This window comes from Myxine glutinosa, chromosome 7 (genome assembly GCF_964187855.1).
Source record: "Myxine glutinosa chromosome 7, kmMyxGlut1.1, whole genome shotgun sequence".
Lineage (NCBI taxonomy): Eukaryota > Metazoa > Chordata > Myxini > Myxiniformes > Myxinidae > Myxine > Myxine glutinosa.
In genome coordinates this window covers 84,344,143-84,366,239 of record NC_136267.1, presented here as the reverse complement: position 1 = coordinate 84,366,239, position 22,097 = coordinate 84,344,143, and the positions used below count along the sequence as shown (strand labels likewise).

Below are 22,097 nucleotides of genomic sequence, written 5' to 3'. Positions count from 1 at the left end.
ACGTGTCCAAAGGTATTTACCGCCCAGGTAACTCCTCTCGCCAGACGTTTCGCAACGGCGCGTTTTCCGCGCAGCGTAAGGTCGATTCCACCTTCTCGTCGTCGCGGGGCGAGGAAGAAGAAGCACCGTCCTTTTTCTCTCCTCGTGTCTTTTCTTCTTCCGTTTCCGGCCACTGGTTCCGAAGGGCTCCTGACCCTCCCATCACAACAACCCTTAATATAATACACACGGATAAGCAACCTGAATGGTAATTTACATACATTCACCTAAATATGTAACACAATAAAGACATTTATATGTTACCGCTTGTCCGCTTCCTCCTTGCTCACAAGCAGCGCGCGTAACGCCGCGCTTTAACACACGACATTGTAAATTTAGTGGACTATATTATCCACATCTCTCACGGTAAATTCAGTGCACTGTATTACTCACCACATCTATTACTGTATATTTACTGTACTGTGGTATTCACCATGCCTTGATCTTACTATAAGAAAACTAGTGGGCTTGCACCGCATTACATTAGGATGAAGAACTAATGTTGCTCCTGAAGACTCATGTTAATCTACAGTGGCAGACAGGTAGAACAATATGAAATGAACATAATGTTCATGGAAGTAGGCTTCATCGGAGCTCTTGCTCAGATCCCCGATGTAGCATCAAACGTTCTGTTTATTTCATCCATTTGTGTACATTGTTACTGATCCTGCATCTGCATTCCCATTGTAAACTGATCTTATCATGTTCTACCAGACCTCAAGCATGGCGTCCTTGGATAAGACGACATTTGCAGACGAAGAAGAGCTCAATAAGACAGGGCTTGGGCCCAGCACTCCGGTTATCCTTCAGCCTGACATGGGTCCGGTACTCCCTGTGCCCAGCACTCCGGGTATCCTTCAGCCTGGCATGGGTCTGTCATTCGCGAACTTTGAGGTTTTCACACAAAGTTAAAGCTTTACTATTTTTAGTTCACATTGAGCATATCAGGAGTCAAACATTTATTCATATGAAATTGTAGTACTATTATTGTGATTATGATTATTGTTATGATTATGATTGTTATTTTTATTATTATTATTTTTTCATTTTTGTGTTCCTCTGTATGCAATATTTTCTTTGACAGGACATCTGAAGGAGCAACTGCCACTTACTCCAGATACACCTGTTACAGTACCATACAGTAAGTACACTGTACATCACATACAGTAAGTACACAATATGCTGAGGTACACGACACAAATAGTCAAAGAAACTAACTTTGCATCTATATTGGACAAAATTAAAGCAATTTATTATGTCAATTAGACTAAACAATTTGTGCTTTCTGTCATAATCTGACCAAGCTGTCCACCACCACCTCCGATCTTCCCTCATCCAAAACCTTGATCTTTTCTACCCCCCTTAATCCACCCAAACCCACCTTCTTCAAATTTCCTGTTTTCTTTCCCGAGAGCCCTTGTAGCGTCCATCTTATTTATCCAATGTACCCCACCCCAGCCCTCTCCTTTCCATAGATCTCCCAATGTTCCTGTTCTCCACTGTTGTTGTGCTTCCCTCTCTCTCCCCCTCTTGTCTCCCGCTCCCTTTATTATATGTTATATGTGTTAGCTCTTATACGAGCTTCGACTTGGTATTAAAAAAACAACATCGATCGTCTAACAATGGCATAGCCGGGCTTGGATCTGCTGAGTGGAGGAGCTGCTGTCCCCCTGTCATGTGACCAGATCCTCAGCTCTGATTGGTGGATGCTTGTGAGGGATATACATACATACACCAGACGGACAGGCAAGCGCTATTCCAGATGGCATTGCCCTACAGGCTATGCCATAAAAATATGGCTGCCGAACTACGTGACCTATGACGTCATCAATTATTTTTTTTCTCGGCCAATTTATCCCTAGATTATTATGCTAAATAAATTTCATACTGATCGGATCAAGCATTCTACTTGTCGATTTATGACTTCATAATGAAGGACCTATACCATCATCATTGACATATGTTATTCCCCATGGGTAGTACTTTACAAGGAGCCACCTTTCATTTTTTTCCCCATGGAGCAGTTTTGGAGATACAGACTTGGCATTTAATATGGAATATTTTTTTTGTGGGGGTGAACTTACTTTTCAAGATGTCTTAGAACCAAAAGTTCATTGGAATTATGTTGAAATTATTCTAGATTTTGTTAATGTGACCTTTAAAAGAAACAAAAACCACATTTGACATTTCGAAACAAATAAATTGATCCTTGAAAGTGATGTAAACTGATATCGAACTCAATTCATGGACAGTACTGTGTTAAACTTCTGTACGTTTTCCATAAGTATCTCTTTATTTTGCACATTAGCCAAAAAATTTTTTAACAAAAACAAAAGTTAAATTACGACTGGGATTACGGACAGTAAAAGTACAGTTCAGTACTTCGTGTAACCCCCACGAGCATTCAGGAGAGCACGTACACATTGAGGCATGCTGTTCACGAGATTTGCCAAGGTTTGGATAGGAATCGCTTGCCATGCAGTGACAATAGCCTGCTGCAATTCACGCACAGAGGTCGGCTGCTGGTCCAAGTGGTCGATTTGACGCGTTAATTCTGCCCACAAGTTCTCTATCGGACTCATATCCGGGGACATGGCAGGCCACTCCATATGCTCTACACCACGGTCAGCAAGAAAGTGTTGGATCATGCGAGCACGATGAGGCCGTGCATTGTCATCTTGGAAGACAAAGTTTTCTCGAAAGGCTGCACGAGCAAATGGAAGCAATGTTTCTTCCAGAATGGCCCTGTGCTTGAACTGGTTCAGGTTTCCATTCAGAACAACCAGGTCAGTTTTGCCCCCTGCATGAAAAACAGCCCAAACGGTCACCCCACCACCTCCAGCTTGGACTCTTGGCACTATACAATCTTTGTTGTAGGCTTCATGCACTTGTCTGCACACTCGGACGCAACCATCTTGACGACAGACCAGAAATCTAGACTCGTCACTGAAGATCACGTGATTCCAGTGTCCTGGCTGCCATTGACGGTGCTCTCTGGCCCACTGCAATCGGCGCTGGCGGTGTTGTCTGGTCAGGCGTGGCTTTCTCAGGGGACACCTGGCACGATAGCCTGCTTGAACCAGTCGTTGGTTGACTAGCCTTCTGGATACAGGCACATTTGTCAGTTGCTGCCACTCAGCCCTAAGCCGATTAGCTGACTTGGTACGGCCATTGCGGACTAACCGGTGCAGCTGGCGATCATCCCTCCTTGTGGTTCTGCGGGGACGTCCTGGCCTCGGTATTGGAGTAGGGACACCCCTCTGAGCATTTCGTTTCAGGATCTTTGACACCTGACCTTGAGTGATGCCATACTGCCGAGCAATAGCACGCTGTTTCATGCCGTAATTTCGTAAAGCCACCACTCCATGACAAACAGCATTGTCGAGTTGACGGACCATCTCCAGAGGAAGCGGCAATAACTTTTGGAGACGTGCAGCAGTTGTTTTCCACTAATACAGAACACAACAACCCTTGTATACCCGACTGTGAAGCCAATCATCAAATGCACCTGTCCGTACATTTTGCCACGCCACCTGTGATATAATCCTGTTGTTGACTTCTTGCTGTGACAGACAATCAGTGACATGGTTCTTTCAACAAATAAATCACCAAAGTGTAAAAGAAACTCACTAGATTGATAAACTGAGTTAAGAAAGTAAACCCAAGTCAAGAAAAAAAAATAATTCCATATTAAATGCCAAGTCTGTATATAGGTGCAAAGTTATTCGGTTTTCCCAAGATGGCGCCCATATCACGTGAACTATGATGTCAAAGTTATCACTAAAAAATTATAGTGGAGGAAGCGCTCCTATGGTGAAAATGTTGTGTCAATCGGACCAACAGTTGCAGTTAAAACGAATTTTAAAGGGAATAAACCCACAAAATGCTGGCGAAGGGACATACATACATAGATATACCGGACAGATTACACTATCCGGACACTATCCGGATTACATTATCTGGACAGATATACCGGACCCAGACAAACGCAGTTGCAGACGACATTGTCCTACTGACTACGCCGTAAAAAAAAAGAAAAAACGTTTGCATCAACAAAAGTGACAAATTAGTTTTTGATGAAGATTTGACGCTTGCATTAACAAATTGCTACCCCACCCCGACTCACCTCACCTACGCTCCTTCACCCATTAATGCTTGAAAAATGTCAATGATTGTAACCCCTCTTCCCTATCTAGCTCAAGGGCAGTTGCTCTGGAAATGGCTCAGTGCATGCCGGTGCTCCGCAATTGAGCGTAGTGCACGTTGATGACCCACAATCCAGTGAACTCAGCCACTCCGTGCTCCAGAGTGCCCGTGCACTCCGCCATCCTGGGTGCCCCTTGCGCCCCGCCCGCTATGGCTCCCCTGCGCCCAGCCCTTCAGGGCGCACATGTGCCTGGTCCTCCAGTGCACATGTGCGTCCCTCCCTCCAGGGTACCCATGTGTCCTTCCCTCTAGGGAGCCCGTGCATCCCTTTGCCCAGGAAGACCTTAGGTTCCGCTCTCCAGGGAGCCTGTGCTCCCCCGCTCTCCAGCCTGCTCATGAGCTTCAAGCTCTAAAGTGCTGCTCGCTCGGGTACTCGATGTTCCAGCTCGCGTGGGTGCTGTGTGCTCTGGCACATCGCAGTGCAGTACACTTGGGCACTCAGCAGTACATGTGCAGTACATGTGCAGTACTCGGGCAGTACATGTGCAGTACTCGGGCAGTACATGTAAAGTGGAATGTAGTGTGCATGTGAGCCCCGCAGTGCAGCATTTTCGGGAGCTCGGCGATGCAGCGGGCTCAGGGGCTTGGGAGCTCTTTGCTCCACTGCGATTGGGCACTCTGCAATACAGTATGCTCTTGTGCTCCCTACTGTTTGGCAATTCATTGTACTTGGGTGAGGGTGCTGAATATGATGTTAAAAGGCCCGTAGCACAGTTCACGAGGGTACTGAATGTGATTTGAAAAGGCCCATAGCACTCTGGATTAGGCTGCTGTATGTGATCTGGAAAGGCTTGCAATGCTTGTAATCTGGAAAGGCTTGCAATGCTTGTGATCTGGAAAGGCTTGCAATGCTTGTAATCTGGAAAGGCTTGCAATGCTTGTGATCTGGAAAGGCTTGCAATGCTTGTGATCTGGAAAGGCTTGCAATGCTTGTGATCTGGAAAGGCTTGCAATGCTTGTAATCTGGAAAGGCTTGCAATGCTTGTGATCTGGAAAGGCTTGCAATGCTTGTGATCTGGAAAGGCTTGCAATGCTTGTGATCTGGAAAGGCTTGCAATGCTTGTAATCTGGAAAGGCTTGCAATGCTTGTAATCTGGAAAGGCTTGCAATGCTTGTAATCTGGAAAGGCTTGCAATGCTTGTGATCTGGAAAGGCTTGCAATGCTTGTAATCTGGAAAGGCTTGCAATGCTTGTAATCTGGAAAGGCTTGCAATGAGTGTGATCTGGAAAGGCTTGCAATGCTTGTGATCTGGAAAGGCTTGCAATGCTTGTGATCTGGAAAGGCTTGCAATGCTTGTAATCTGGAACGGCTTGCAATGCTTGTGATCTGGAAAGGCTTGCAATGCTTGTAATCTGGAAAGGCTTGCAATGCTTGTGATCTGGAAAGGCTTGCAATGCTTGTGATCTGGAAAGGCTTGCAATGCTTGTGATCTGGAAAGGCTTGCAATGCTTGTAATCTGGAAAGGCTTGCAATGCTTGTAATCTGGAAAGGCTTGCAATGCTTGTAATCTGGAAAGGCTTGCAATGCTTGTGATCTGGAAAGGCTTGCAATGCTTGTAATCTGGAAAGGCTTGCAATGCTTGTAATCTGGAAAGGCTTGCAATCTGGAAAGGCTTGCAATGATTGTGATCTGGAAAGGCTTGCAATGCTTGTGATTTGGAAAGGCTTGCAATGCTTGTAATCTGGAAAGGCTTGCAATGCTTGTAATCTGGAAAGGCTTGCAATGCTTGTAATCTGGAAAGGCTTGCAATGCTTGTAATCTGGAAAGGCTTGCAATGCTTGTGATCTGGAAAGGCTTGCAATACTTGTAATCTGGAAAGGCTTGCAATGCTTGTAATCTGGAAAGGCTTGCAATGCTTGTAATCTGGAAAGGCTTGCAATGCTTGTGACCTGGAAAGGCTTGCAGTGATTGTGATCTGGAAAGGCTTGCAATGCTTGTAATCTGGAAAGGCTTGAAATGTTTGTGATCTGGAAAGGCTTGCAATGCTTGTGATCTGGAAAAGCTTGCAATGCTTGTGATCTGGAAAGGCTTGCAATGCTTGTAATCTGGAAAGGCTTGCAATGCTTGTGATCTGGAAAGGCTTGCAATGCTTGTAATCTGGAAAGGCTTGCAATGCTTGTGATCTGGACAGGCTTGCAATGCTTGTAATCTGGAAAGGCTTGCAATGCTTGTGATCTGGAAAGGCTTGCAATGCTTGTGATCTGGAAAGGCTTGCAATGCTTGTGATCTGGAAAGGCTTGCAATGCTTGTAATCTGGAAAGGCTTGCAATGCTTGTAATCTGGAAAGGCTTGCAATGCTTGTGATCTGGAAAGGCTTGCAATGCTTGTGATCTGGAAAGGCTTGCAATGCTTGTAATCTGGAAAGGCTTGCAATGCTTGTAATCTGGAAAGGCTTGCAATGCTTGTAATCTGGAAAGGCTTGCAATGCTTGTGATCTGGAAAAGCTTGCAATGCTTGTGATCTGGAAAGGCTTGCAATGCTTGTAATCTGGAAAGGCTTGCAATGCTTGTGATCTGGAAAGGCTTGCAATGCTTGTAATCTGGAATGGCTTGCAATGCTTGTAATCTGGAAAGGCTTGCAATGCTTGTGATCTGGAAAGGCTTGCAATGCTTGTGATCTGGAAAGGCTTGCAATGCTTGTGATCTGGAAAGGCTTGCAATGCTTGTAATCTGGAAAGGCTTGCAATGCTTGTGATCTGGAAAGGCTTGCAATGCTTGTGATCTGGACAGGCTTGCAATGCTTGTAATCTGGAAAGGCTTGCAATGCTTGTGATCTGGAAAGGCATGCAATGCTTGTGATCTGGAAATGCTTGCAATGCTTGTGATCTGGAAATGCTTGCAATGCTTGTGATCTGGAAAGGCTTGCAATGCTTGTAATCTGGAAAGGCTTGCAATGCTTGTAATCTGGAAAGGCTTGCAATGCTTGTAATCTGGAAAGGCTTGCAATGCTTATCATCTGGAAAGGCTTGCAATGCTTGTGATCTGGAAACTGGAAAGGCTTGCAATGCTTATAATCTGGAAAGGCTTGCAATGCTTGTGATCTGGAAACTGGAAAGGCTTGCAATGCTTGTGATCTGGAAAGGCTTGCAATGATTGTGATCTGGAAAGGCTTGCAATGCTTGTGATCTGGAAACTGGAAAGGCTTGCAATGCTTGTGATCTGGAAAGGCCTGCCATGCTTGTGATCTGGAAAGGCTTGCAATGCTTGTGATCTGGAAAGGCTTGCAATGCTTGTGATCTGGAAAGGCTTGCAATGCTTGTAATCTGGAAAGGCTTGCAATGCTTGTAATCTGGAAAGCCTTGCAATGCTTGTGATCTGGAAAGGCTTGCAATGATTGTGATCTGGAAAGGCTTGCAATGCTTGTGATCTGGAAACTGGAAAGGCTTGCAATGCTTGTGATCTGGAAAGGCTTGCAATGCTTGTGATCTGGAAAGGCTTGCAATGCTTGTGATCTGGAAAGGCTTGCAATGCTTGTAATCTGGAAAGGCTTGCAATGCTTGTGATCTGTAAAGGCTTGCAATGCTTGTGATCTGGAAAAGCTTGCAATGCTTGTGATCTGGAAAGGCTTGCAATGCTTGTAATCTGGAAAGGCTTGCAATGTTTGTGATCTGGAAAGGCTTGCAATGCTTGTGATCTGGAAAGGCTTGCAATGCTTGTAATCTGGAAAGGCTTGCAATGCTTGTAATCTGGAAAGGCTTGCAATGCTTGTGATCTGGAAAGGCTTCCTGGGAATAATGAATGGGATTTTGAAAGTTTTGCAGCACTCTGGGTCATGACACTGAATGTCATATCGAAAGGCTTATGCTATACTGAGTGAGTGTGTTGACTGTGAGACTGTAAGGCCTATAACATGGTGGGTGAAGATACTGAATATGATATTTAAAGAACTGTAACATTCTGGATGAGGATGCTGAATATTACGATATCAAAAGGCCTGGAACATGCTGGGCGAGGGTGCTGAATGTGTGGTTCCCACGGTATGCTGTTCCCTATGAAATGGGAGGTGTTGGACGTTCAGTGCACGGGCGCCATGCCGGGATGGCAAACATGCCAGGGCTTTCCCAACCCTCCTGCGCATCCGCTCCCACTCGCAGATTCCTCATTCTATAGTTTGCCAAAAATGTAAAGGCTCTCCAGGCCAAATGCCAAATTCCTACCCGAACGGCGGCCTTTGCGATCACGTGTTATGTCAATTGCTGCATCCCATTAATGGTGCTCTTTTATTTCATGTAAAATGGAATTGTCGGTACATGCCAGTCCAGGGTAAGAAAGATTTACACATGCACGCAGGCATGCACGCACGTACATAGCAGAAACAGAGATGCAATATTTTTTACTTTTGTATTATCCTGCATCTGCGCAAGCTGGTGAAGTTTTGGATCCCCCACAACTCCCTACAGTGAAGTTCTGGATCCCCCACAACTCCCTACATCCATCACACCCCTCTTTTAAAATATTCTGAATCCCCCATTGAATCCACAACTGTAATCCCTCTGTTTCACCTCATTACCTCCACCAACAGAATGTAGGTGGAGGTTATGTTTTCACCCCTGTTTGTGTGTCTGTCTGTCTGTGAGCAGGACATCTCAAAAAGTTATGGACGGATTCAGGCAAAACTTTGTGGACAGGTTGGGTGTGTGACAAGAAAGAATTGCTTCGATTTTGGTGAAGATCCAGATGTGGATCCGATAAATTTGTTTTTAAATATTCCAAGTGATTCTTCACCATTGAGGGTTGTGGCCAATAAACGATATATAGCACATTTCAAAAAATTATGGATACATTATGACAAAACTTGGTCGATGAGTTGGGTAGGTGACAAGAACAAGCTGATTAGATTTTTGGTTAAGGTCTGGAATCAAATCCGACATATCAGTGGGATACAAAATGGAAAATGTTCAGCCTGGTGGAGGTACGCACTCTTCCCGTGCCACTCTAATTCACAATGGAACACCACCAGTCATATTAAGCCCATCACTATCAGTTTGCTTACGGCCTCATCTTTTCTATGTAAAGTATTTTATCACAGCAGGCTGTGGTGAGGACTGGCAATGATGAGGGTGTAGTGAGTGCAGACAATGGTATGGGTGTAGTGAGTGTTGGCAGTGGTGACAGAGTGAGTGCAGGCAGGGATGAGGTTAGAATGAGTGCAGGCAGTGGTGAAAATACCAGCAGTGGTGAGGTTGTTATGAGTGCTGGCAGGGGGAGGGTGAGTGGTTGTAGCAAGTGTAGGCAAGGGTGAGGTTAGAGCAAGTGTAGGCAAGGGTGAGGTTGGAGCAAGTGCAGGCAAGTGTGAGGTTGGAGCAAGTGTAGGCAAGTGTGAGGTTGGAGCAAGTGTAGGCAAGGGTGAGGTTGGAGCAAGTGAAGGCAAGAGTGAGGTTGGAGCAAGTGAAGACAAGGGTGAGGTTGGAGCAAATGTAGGCAATGGTGAGGTTGGAGCAAGTGAAGGCAATGGTGAGGTTGGAGCAAGTGAAGGCAAGGGTGAGGTTCGAGCAAGTGAAGGCAAGGGTGAGGTTGGAGCAAGTGAAGGCAAGGGTGAGGTTGGAGCAAGTGAAAGCAAGGGTGAGGTTGGAGCAAGTGAAGGCAAGGGTGAGGTTGGAGCAAGTGAAGGCAAGGGTGAGGTTGGAGCAAGGGAAGGCAAGGGTGAGGTTGGAGCAAGTGTAGGCAAGGGTGAGGTTGGAGCAAGTGTAGGCAAGGGTGAGGTTGCAACAAGTGTAGGCAAGGGTGAGGTTGGAGCAAGTGTAGGCAAGGGTGAGGTTAGAGCATGTGTAGGCAAGGGTGAGGTTGGAGCAAGTGTTGGCAAGGGTGAGGTTGGAGCAAGTGTAGGCAAGGTTGTGGTTGTAGCAAGTGTAGGGAAGGTTGTGGTTAGAGCAAGTGTAGGGAAGGTTGTGGTTAGAGCAAGTGTAGGCAAGGGTGAGGTTGGAGCAAGTGTAGGCAAGGGTGAGGTTGGAGCAAGTGTAGGCAAGGGTGAGGTTAGAGCAAGTGTAGGTAAGAGTGAGGTTGGAGCAAGTGTAGGCAAGGGTGAGGTTGGAGCAAGTGTAGGCAAGTGTGAGGTTGGAGCAAGTGTAGGCAAGGGTGAGATTGGAGCAAGTGTCGGCAAGGTTGAGGTTCGAGCAAGTGTAGGCATGGGTGAGGTTGGAGCAAGTGAAGGCAAGGGTGAGGTTGGAGCAAGTGTAGGCAAGGGTGAGGTTGGAGCAAGTGTAGGCAAGGGTGAGGTTGGAGCAAGTGTAGGCAAGGGTGAGGTTGGAGCAAGTGTCGGCAAGGTTGAGGTTCGAGCAAGTGTGGGCAAGGGTGAGGTTGGAGCAAGTGTAGGCAAGGGTGAGGTTGGATCAAGTGTAGGCAAGGGTGAGGTTGGAGCAAGTATAGGCAAGGGTGAAGTTGGAGGAAGTGAAGGCAAGGGTAAGGTTGGAACAAGTGAAGGCCAGCGTGAGGATAGAGCAAGTGTAGGCAAGGGTGAGGTTAGAGCAAGTGTTGGCAAGAGTGAGGTTGGAGCAAGTGTAGGCAAGGGTGAGGTTGGAGCAAGTGTAGGCAAGGGTGAGGTTAGAGCAAGTGAAGGCAAGGCTGAGGTTGGAGCAAGTGAAGGCAAGGGTGAGGTTGGAGCAAGTGAAGGCAAGGGTGGGTTGGAGCAAGTGTAGGCAAGTGTGAGGTTGATGCAAGTGTAGGCAAGTGTGAGGTTGGAGCAAGTGAAGGCAAGGGTGAGGCTGGAATGAGTGAAGGCAAGGGTGAGGCTGGAGCAAGTGAAGGCAAGGGTGAGGCTGGAGCAAGTGAAGGCAAGGGTGAGGTTGGAGCAAGTGAAGGCAAGGGTGAGGCTGGAATGAGTGTAGGCAAGAGTGAGGTTGGAGCAAGTGAAGGCAAGGGTGAGGCTGGAATGAGTGTAGGCAAGGGTGAGGCTGGAATGAATGTGGGCAAGGGTGAGGCTGGAATGAGTGTAGGCAAGGGTGAGGCTGGAATGAGTGTAGACAAGGGTGAGGCTGGAATGAGTGTAGGCAAGGGTGAGGCTGGAATGAGTGTAGACAAGGGTGAGGCTGGAATGAGTGTAGGCAAGGGTGAGGCTGGAATGTGTGTTGGCAAGGGTGAGGCTGGAATGAGTGTAGGCAAGGGTGAGGCTGGAATGATTGTAGGCAAGGGTGAGGCTGGAATGAGTGTAGGCAAGGGTGAGGCTGGAATGAGTGTAGACAAGGGTGAGGCTGGAATGAGTGTAGGCAAGGGTGAGGCTGGAATGAATGTGGGCAAGGGTGAGGCTGGAATGATTGTAGGCAAGGGTGAGGCTGGAATGAGTGTAGACAAGGGTGAGGCTGGAATGAGTGTAGGCAAGGGTGAGGCTGGAATGAGTGTAGGCAAGGGTGAGGCTGGAATGAGTGTAGGCAAGGGTGAGGCTGGAATGAGTGTAGACAAGGGTGAGGCTGGAATGAGTGTAGACAAGGGTGAGGCTGGAATGAGTGTAGACAAGGGTGAGGCTGGAATGAGTGTAGGCAAGGGTGAGGCTGGAATGAGTGTAGACAAGGGTGAGGCTGGAATGAGTGTAGGCAAGGGTGAGGCTGGAATGAGTGTAGGCAAGGGTGAGGCTGGAATGAGTGTAGGCAAGGGTGAGGCTGGAATGAGTGTAGACAAGGGTGAGGCTGGAATGAGTGTAGACAAGGGTGAGGCTGGAATGAGTGTAGGCAAGGGTGAGGCTGGAATGAGTGTAGGCAAGGGTGAGGCTGGAATGAGTGTAGACAAGGGTGAGGCTGGAATGAGTGTAGACAAGGGTGAGGCTGGAATGAGTGTAGGCAAGGGTGAGGCTGGAATGAGTGTAGGCAAGGGTGAGGCTGGAATGAGTGTAGGCAAGGGTGAGGCTGGAATGAGTGTAGGCAAGGGTGAGGCTGGAATGAGTGTAGGCAAGGGTGAGGCTGGAATGAGTGTAGGCAAGGGTGAGGCTGGAATGAGTGTAGGCAAGGGTGAGGCTGGAATGAGTGTAGGCAAGGGTGAGGCTGGAATGAGTGTAGGCAAGGGTGAGGCTGGAATGAGTGTAGGCAAGGGTGAGGCTGGAATGAGTGTAGGCAAGGGTGAGGCTGGAATGAGTGTAGGCAAGGGTGAGGCTGGAATGAGTGTAGGCAAGGGTGAGGCTGGAATGAGTGTAGGCAAGGGTGAGGCTGGAATGAGTGTAGGCAAGGGTGAGGCTGGAATGAGTGTAGGCAAGGGTGAGGCTGGAATGAGTGTAGGCAAGGGTGAGGCTGGAATGAGTGTAGGCAAGGGTGAGGCTGGAATGAGTGTAGGCAAGGGTGAGGCTGGAATGAGTGTAGGCAAGGGTGAGGCTGGAATGAGTGTAGGCAAGGGTGAGGCTGGAATGAGTGTAGGCAAGGGTGAGGCCATTGTTTTCATTGCTGATTAATCTATTAAATAGGTTGACCTTTAATTCCACAGTAAGGATTGTAGACCATGAGTCGTGTCTTGTTTTGAAGGAGTATGAGGAAGGGATATTGAAAGAAGGTCAAGTGACATTGTGTGGGATCAGGGCAGGAAGACGGCTGTGGAAGACTTGGAGTAAATCGCACACAGAAAGTTTACTTGGAGGAAAAAAAATATGTACCGGATATTGTGTAGCTGACTGAAAGCAAAGGATTGTGAGGTAATGTTTTCTGGTCTTAGGAGAATAGGAAAGGCAATTGAATTAACGAGGAAAGTGATTATGTTTGTCTGTGTTTGGAAGAATGGTGTAAGCAGCAAGTTTTTGTGTTTAGGAAGCAATGGGAGTAATTTTAGGGGCAGAGGGAGTGTTTCCAGAATGTTGAGCATAGGCAAAACGGAAAGGGGACAGCAAAATTTGCAGTGGGAGTTGAGGAAGACATTAGGGCTTTTATTGGGTAAGGGGGGGTGTTTAGGCTATAAAAGAAGGAACTACTACCGATAACATAATTGGTAAGGCCAGGCAGAAAAAAACAATTACAGGAAGGGAAATGTGAAAAAATATTCCATACCAATGCCGAGAGTTTAAATAATATGATGGAAGAACTTGAAACTAAAGTAGACAGCATGGAGTTCGACATAATTGCAGTAAGACTTGGTTTAAAGAAGAGAGAAATTGGAGGACAACACTAGAAGGCTACTGTACAAGATGTTTCGTTAAATCAGGAGTGGAGTCCAGCCGGAGTGCACCGGAGTGGCGCTCCAGCACGTCAATCCATCGGAGGGGAGATTAGCTCTGCAACAGTTAAAACAAAACCCCCAAAAAACATGCACGTTCACGATTGGTTGAGTTATCGTGCTTTGTGTGCTTTCATGGCCAAATCATCGGAATCAAATCTTGGATATGTCGATACGTTGGACTCTTTGTCTAGGGAGTAATATTATAACAACTAGCAACGGTACCTGCCCTAGGGGCGGGGCTTCAATTGGGAGGCCCAAATTAAAAGGCAAAATATCAGAAATTGAAGGCTTTTTCTATTTTAAACGATTCATATAAACATCCGTTCAATCACGTCACCCGCAAATCATCAAAATCTAAACAGTATTTGTAGAATTTCAATAAAAGCCACATCACTGTTCATATCGGTAAATATTATTCCATCGTGTTTGGAAAAACTGGAAAATTGGAAAAATTGGAAAATTGGGGAAAAAATTGGAAAAACAACACAGCCTATTTTACTCCAGGCGGTCCCAGGATTACCCACCCAAAATTTCGGCGCGATCGGTTCAGCCGTTTTTGCGGTACCTGGGAACAGACGGACGGACAGACAGTCAGACATTTGGTGAATTATAGTAAGATACAGGTTATCGATAACACAGACAAAGTATTTACGCCCTGGAAGACGTAAAGACATGGAAAACTAGTTGAAGTCTGGGTGGATCAATGACATGACTGTTCTTGTGAAGAATGGCTATCAGGTGGTACAAGAAAAGGTAGGCCCATAATAGATCAATAACACAGATTCGTGTTGGCAGAACAGATAAGCATGATGTTATACACTGTGTATTAACATCATGCCAATCTGCCGGGTGTTTATCCAGGCCCAATTAAGCTTTATCTTCTTTTGTCAATTCAAAGAAAGACATCAACTAAATAAATAATGCTAGCAGACCGGATACCCGGCTTAACGTCTATCAGTGGACACCAACCAGACAGTTTAGAGGCGAGTGTGCATATATGTCTAGGCCATCCTACCAACCCTTACCACATGGTAATAAAAATAATCTTAAAACTTTATTTCTTAAAATACATAGTTTTGTCGCAAATGGTAACTTTTTATTAAAAGGGGATTCTCATGTGTGTGTGAACATGTTTGTGTTAAACTGTTAATCTTTTGTTCATCATGGTAAAATGTGCGAACAGTATTTTATTTATCACTCATTTTGGGGACTAATATATAGTTAGTGCCATGTTAAAACTCAATGTGATCTGGAGATGACGTCACGGCCAACACATTTTTGCAAGGCTCCAGTACCTCAAAATTTGTCACGACACCCCTGGGTCAGATGTAAGAGGAAAGGTAGACTAGGAAGGAGTGTAGCAACCTGGGTGAAAGAGAATATTGTAACACAAGAAAGAGATGATATTGAGGAGGGAACTAATGTGGAGGATTCTTTATGGATCGAGATTAGAGGTTGTAAGAATAGTAAGATACTTGTGGGATACTTTTGTAGGACTCCTGGTTTGAGGGAAGTGCTGGAAAGAAGGGTACCTGGACGATTCGTAAAGGCATGTGGTGAGGGGAGAGTATTGATTATCGTGGATTTCAACCTGCCAGGGATATATTAGGGACAGGGAAAGGGAAGAGCAGATGAAGATTTCCTCCATTTAGTCCAGGATTGCTTTTCAAACCAGTTTGTAGATATAAGCTAATCGGGGGAGGTGGAGTGTTAGACCTCTTTTTTAAGTAATGATCTCAATATGGTGGAGGAGGTGGAGATAGGAGAGCATTTTGGTGCAGGAGTTGTGTTAAGAGTTAGGATTCAGGGTAGTAGAGCAAGGCTATTCGATGTCAGGTATGCAAACTTTGAGAGGGAGAGAAGAGACGTAGGTGCTTTTTGGGATCCAAGCTAACAGGAGGAGGAAAAAGGAGCAAAGGTGTAGTGTGCCGAGTAAGTATGTTCCACTATTCCAGTGACCTGTAAATCCAGAGGCAGAAAGAGACGAGGGTGTTGTGCAGGGAGGTAAGGAATGGTATTTAGAATAAGCAGAAGGTATTTATTTGGTACAAAAATAATGGGATTGGATTGGACTTGTATCACTATATGATTAGGGTTTGGATTTGTTTTGGCCTTGCTATGCACAGGCAGGACAGGGGTCATACCATCTATGATTACAAAATACGTTTCAGCCCAATCAGACAATAATTTTAAGCATTCTTCTGCACTGATGAGCCCAAATTAGGGTGAAACATCGCTGCAGCTATTATATTTTCTCTACTTGTGGCATTTTGAACCATTGCCCAATTTTCCCATAAAGCTTGATCAATGCTGTAAGTTGTCCCCTTGCGGTGATGTCATAGTGTTGTTGTAGGTTGGAGGTACCTGCCTGACTGTTCTCCTCCCCCATAACCTCCCCTCCATGCCCCCACAACCCCCCCGCCCCCTGCCCCCCACTAACATTAAGTCGATAAACTGTAAAATTGAATGCACGTGGTGTTAATGTAGCACAGACCTGATTGGCCAAATGACCTTTTCCTCCATCTAACTTCCTTGTGTATGCAGTATTTGCTTATTTAAGAGAGATATATTTGCTGACTGATGTTATACTGCACCGGGAGAAGCTCACAAGCTATTTCCGTGTTGTTCAGTGCGAGTGTACTTGTTGTCCACTTTTCATAGGTGCTTCCATGAAGGGCGATATGGGGTCAGCGATGCTAACCTTTCCCGAATCTGTGACACGACCATTGGGCAAGGGAGACAAGGTAACTCGGTGCATGCACCTAGTTTTATCCTGTATCGATTCCCTGCACCCATTTGTTGACTATATTCATTCTAATATCTGGCAATGTTACCTGGTTATTGTCTGCATCCACTTTACCATTTCAGACCCCTTACCATTTACTAGCACCACTCGGGGTGTCTACACAAGTATACGACCGTGGCAGTGCCACTTGCATGTTCTCAATACATGAAAAGATGGTCCAGGATGATAGACCAGTCGGATTTTACAAAAAAAGAAGGTTACATGAACTTATATAGGCATTCTGGGGTAAAAGTTGGGAACAAAGCCTTTTTTTAAGAAGCAAGGCCTAAGGATGTCATGGAGCTGTCACTCACACATTTCACACACACACACACACACACACATGGTGGACATACTGATGAGCCACTGAGCTTGGGGGGAATGCCATAACTTCCCGGGATAGTCTGGGTACAATCAGCATCGCAACAATGGCATCGCCTTTCTCATTGCACTCAGCGGGGTATTTAGGTGTCTGGTGAGTTTTAGGGGTATTAAGTTTTTTAAGGGTTCTTTCTAAAGTGTTATTCCCATGATATCTCCTTGGAAAAGTAGAGCATTGTGTATCAGTATATTGGTTACATCGCCTGCTAGAGTGCAATGCATAGTGATCTACATATATGTATATATATATAACCGAAAAACACGGTGTGCGAGGCAGTATGTCCGGGAAGCCTTGGAGCTGTGTGATTATATATCTATTAATCACGTACTGTTTGAACGCCGGTTGCACTCTGTCTATTAATTATGTACGTCTATTAATTACATATCGTTGGAATATACCTTTCGATCCTTTAGACTGCTGAGATCCTTTTAAGTCCCCCCAAGACCCTTAAGACCACCAACACCTCCAAAAGACCCCGAAGACCCTGAAGACCCTTTCAGACTCGATGGAACCAGAGGACCCAAAATACCCCCAAAGACCCAAAAGTAGGACATGTGATTATTGTTACGTGACACCTGAACGATAAGTCCAATTTGGACATATTTGGTACCAAAACATGCGCAAGACCCAAGGTAAAGAAGTCCTGAAAGGCGAATTTGAAATTCCAAGCAGTTGTGATAAAATCGCTAAAAATATCGAAGGGGAACAACATCCCCCCCCCTCTCTCTCTCCTTTTTAGTTAGGGTAAAAAAATTTTTTTTTTTCAGAAATGGTTGAATTTTTATTAGAGAGGAGATTTTTTACATCGGGGGTGTGTTAAAAGATGAGATTTTATAGGAGCTAGACATAGCAAACTCCTATTTTTGGAGATGGTTGAAGTTGATTAACCCCCGCTGTAAATTCTGCCCTAGCAGGGAAAATGGCCTTAAAATGCATGTTGTTGTTGTTGTTGAAATTGATATGACTAGAGAGCACTGAATAGTTGATTATATAGATATGTAGATGGATGTGACCAGGTTTCAGGTAGAGATCGTGTGATGTGCTGCATGAGCTTGGCTGTGACCCATCACTGCACCACCCACCACCCCCACCACACTGCACCCTCTTTCTTTTACTTCTGATGTCGATTACCCATGCTTATCCTCTCCGCATCTTCGTCCCTCTCACACCCCAAAAAAAGATGATGTCTGTCTGAATGTACGCTGTGAGCGGTTGTCTCCTTCCATTGTGTGTGGTAATTTGCTGTCTTTGTCTTGTGGTTAGTGATTCAGTATTCAGGTGAAATTCGTTACAGGTGAGTTGACCTTTCCTTGTATTGTGTATATTCCTTGTATAGTCGACCTTTCCTTACAATCCATCTGATAAACTTTGCAAACCCCAGATTTTTTTTCCCCCAAACAGATTCAGCATCTTATTCCACACTTTGACTTTATTTGTTGAGTGTGCTTCATCGATTGCAACCTCCATGTTAACTGACAGATAAATGCATTCTTAAATTTAATTCTGCCCTGTTTTCCATTTTCATCTTCCATTGCATCACTGATTTATGTTCACTTTGCTGTACATTCAGTTTAAATTAGCAGTGAGACAAACCCTAAAAAATGATGGTAATATGTAAGTCATGTCTGAGGCACATTCAGATTTTTACATCTTAGGCATATTGGGTCACTTTTCATTGCTAACAACAACTTGAGTTTGTATCCATGGAAAGAAGGAATAACTTCCTTGTATCCACAGAAAAAAAAAAACTTGCTTGTATCCATGGAAAGAAGGAATAACTTGCAAACATGATCATGTGTTCCGATATTGCACGAAGGCAACACAATATGTCCGCACAGTTAGGAGAGCGAAGAACAGCAGGAGGAGTAGGAATGCCAAGATTGACCGATAAACTCATCTGCCTAATACATCGGTTCTGAAACATACTTTTGTACCGGACAATGACTCGGACAACGAATAATAAATAATATATCGGTTTATGATCCACCGTAACAGAGTACCTAATAGTCTTGGTATTACACTGGAATTCTGTGACACCTTTATGGATAAAAAGAACTCTGTGCCCAAAATAAAGCAAAGCAACACTGGTGTGACGTTGTGATGATCTGATGTTGGACGACGTTTTGGATCAAATACGACGTAAAGACTTGTTGAACATCGTGGTGAGCTAAATATTCTCCCTGTCCCTATAAGGCAGTGTTTCTCAGATGGATTCACCAGACGACCCACCCATCCTGGTATTTGGTCGCTGCGACCCACTGATATCCCTTACAAGGGTTGAAAAAACAAAAGACAGGAATGGGGATTTTGGAAAAACTCACTTTACTGGGAAAATACTGGGTTTATTTAAGTGGGGTTTTAACCCAGGTGGGGGAAACTGGGCTGGGCCAATTAGTTCCAACCCTGACTACAGGAGTAATAAAAGTGCTGGAACCTGGGTCATTTTTATTTCCTTTTTGCACACATGTCAATTCTAGGTCTAGTCTTACTCAGCGAACATCATAGCTCGCTCTCGACATCGATCAGCCTGTTTCACATTTTAGTTTTGATCACTACTAAGGTTGAGAATGCAAGTTCACATGGGTAAGTCGTTGGGAACATCACTAGGACTTGTGTAACTAATTAGCCTACACAACTCATGACCCCCATGGAAACCCACTCACGGCCCCCTTGGGGATCATGACCCACCGTTTGAGAAATACTGCCATAGTGTTTGTACTTGTACAGTTATAAGTAAACTCCCCCAAGCTCTTCCTTGCCCCTTCCTTTTCCTTCCTTTTTAACACCTGGTACAAGTTACTGGCGCAGTAATGGATGAAGGACCTCGGTGGTCCTAACTTGTGACAAAGCCAATTACCCACAGTACAATTGATGTCCTTGATTGTGCATTTTAAAACCTTGTTATCCCCGAGTTCGAGGTTACTAGTTTTCAGCAAATGCTCTCATCACTACCAGGAAGTGTTTATGTAAAATTGGCATTTATCACTTTCAGGATAGCATTGTGCTGTATTAAAGAGCATGTGAGAGCATTGTACAAACAATCCGTTTCACTCTATTCCTTACGCTCTACTTCTGTTGATGTTTATGTTTACAGGGAGAAAGAGGTGAACCAGGAATGAAGGTGAGGCAAACTATTTATTAAAAAAGGTCGAATTGATACTCCTGGAATTTTGTTGAAAAATCAAACGTGATAATTTTTTTGACAATTTTATAAAAGAAATTCCATATATACACAAAGAATTAAGTTAAGCACCCCCCCCCCCCCGTTTTTTTACAACCTCGCACATTACAAGTTTGTTGTCGTCAAAACAGTGTAATATACCCATGATATTGCTATATTTTCTGGAGAAGTGATATTATGGTCACATAAAAACATAACAATCATGCCGTTTTCAATATTTTATTCTGAATAATTTAAGGTGAAAATTTTTGGGAATTTTAGGCATATTTTCACCTCAATTTAAGTATGGAGCTATAGGTCCATCACGGACAGTGTGGATGACGTTTATGTTTTCTAACGTACAGTCATTGTTCTGAGAAGACCTCTAGCGATCTTTGCGTCAATAACGTGTGTAGGACCCACGTGATCGGATCACTGACTCAACCCTACGTCTCATAGACCCTGTAAGCCGTCGTATGCGTTGCTGTGGCAGGTTGAACCCCCTCGAGCACGTTTGGGACATGTTGGGACGACAAATTGCGAAGATGGTCCCTCCAATAGCCAATCTGGATGAATTGGAACGTGCATTACATCGGGAATGGAACAACCTGCCACAGCAACGCATACGACGGCTTACAGGGTCTATGAGACGTAGGGTTGAGTCAGTGATCCGATCACGTGGGTCCTACACACGTTATTGACGCAAAGATCGCTAGAGGTCTTCTCAGAACAATGACTGTACGTTAGAAAACATAAACGTCATCCACACTGTCCGTGATGGACCTATAGCTCCATACTTAAATTGAGGTGAAAATATGCCTAAAATTCCCAAAAAATTTCACCTTAAATTATTCAGAATAAAATATTGAAAACGGCATGATTGTTATGTTTTTATGTGACCATAATATCACTTCTCCAGAAAATATAGCAATATCATGGGTATATTACACTGTTTTGACGACAACAAACTTGTAATGTGCGAGGTTGTAAAAAAACGGGGGGGGTGCTTAACTTAATTCTTTGTGTATATTAAGGGGTTGGGATTTTAGGCTTTACTTGGGCATGGTGTTTCATTATACCCCTTTTTGATTGAAATATAAATTATAATTTAGATTGTAACAAGATGCGGAAATTTGCTGAGACACTTGCAAATACAACGTATGTGGCATCTGCAGTCCGTTATAACACCCAATGCGTAGAAGGATTGTATTTTATACATCTTTGATTTGTATAAGTGATAAGAGTAATGAAAGAGCTTCACTAGAGAAATGTACGATGCTAGTATGGTGGAATTAATGGATGTCCAGATCACAGACAGGGCAGACTGGTGTGCAAGTCACAGAAGATAGGGGGAAATGATGTTCGTATTGAAGACCGAGGGAAATGAAGATAAAGGCGTGTTCTTTGTGGTGCTCCAATGCTGTAAAAGCAAATGTGGCTTAACCTCTCTGTGTCATAGGGTGATGATGGTGTTGGACCAACTGGACCAAAAGGAGAACATGGAGATTATGGTAGCCCTGGCACACCAGGCGTTCCCGGCCCACCTGGCATGCCAGGCCCTGGTGATCTGCCCGGTGATCAGACGACGTACCTTCCTGGACCCCAGGGACCCATGGGCTCTGTGGGGCCTACTGGTGTCCCGGGCAGTAAGGGAAGCTCCGTAAGTAGATATTCAAATGAAAGACTGACTACAGCCCCAAAAAACTTTTATATCAACTTATTAAATATACCTTTGTGTTTATTTTGTTTTTGTTTTTATTTGCAGGGAATGCCAGGACTTCCTGGGAAGCCAGTAAGTGTGCAATATGAGAACTTCTTTGTGTATCGTTTAAGTCAAAAATGTTTTAAAACTACTGTGGTGCGGTAAACCCACAAATATCGCGGGTATGAATATTGTCGTTTTGACCAATTGTGGGCAACCTCTTTATACACCGATTTAGTTGTTGCGGGCTTAATTTCGACCAATCGTGGTTTTGAACTGAGCTGTCATGGTTGGTTATCTTGCACCACGAGCCTTTCAGGCACAGTCAATAATGGAATGGCTCCAAAGTGTAAAATGATAGACAAAATAAATTCTTTTAATTTTATTTATTTGCTGGTTTACGAGCTGCAGAACGATTTATAAAAGAAACACATTGACAGATTACAAAAGAAAACCATTTAACAGATTAATAGGGGAGGAATGGTGTGGGCGAGGGGGCAAATTTAATCACTTCTGAACATAATAATTGTTTAATCTGCTTCAATGCAGCAGGATACTTCATAATAAAGCCGATTTATATTTATTTTACCTTTTTATTTCAATTGTGACATTTTTAGCTGCCGCACACCTTCCTCCATATTTTCTCGACGTTCGGAAACCGAACCGCCGTATTACCATACAAAATTGGTTTTAACTA

General features: G+C 44.6%; 1 protein-coding gene across 5 annotated transcripts in view; it reads left to right on the top strand.

Annotated features, from left to right (window-relative positions):
• The window catches only part of LOC137414408 (uncharacterized), a 383,519-nt gene that overhangs the window by 273,575 nt on the left and 87,847 nt on the right, over positions 1–22,097 (top strand). For 4 of the 5 annotated variants that reach the window (XM_078781942.1, XM_068099932.2, XM_068099931.2 and 1 more), the window contains 6 exons: positions 754–910; positions 1,124–1,180; positions 16,033–16,115; positions 19,633–19,659; positions 21,158–21,358; positions 21,464–21,490. In XM_078781942.1, coding sequence (XP_078638068.1) covers positions 754–910; positions 1,124–1,180; positions 16,033–16,115; positions 19,633–19,659; positions 21,158–21,358; positions 21,464–21,490 — 552 coding nt within the window. The remainder of the gene's footprint in view (positions 1–753; positions 911–1,123; positions 1,181–16,032; positions 16,116–19,632; positions 19,660–21,157; positions 21,359–21,463; positions 21,491–22,097) is intronic. The other variant, XM_068099930.2, reaches the window with a different exon arrangement.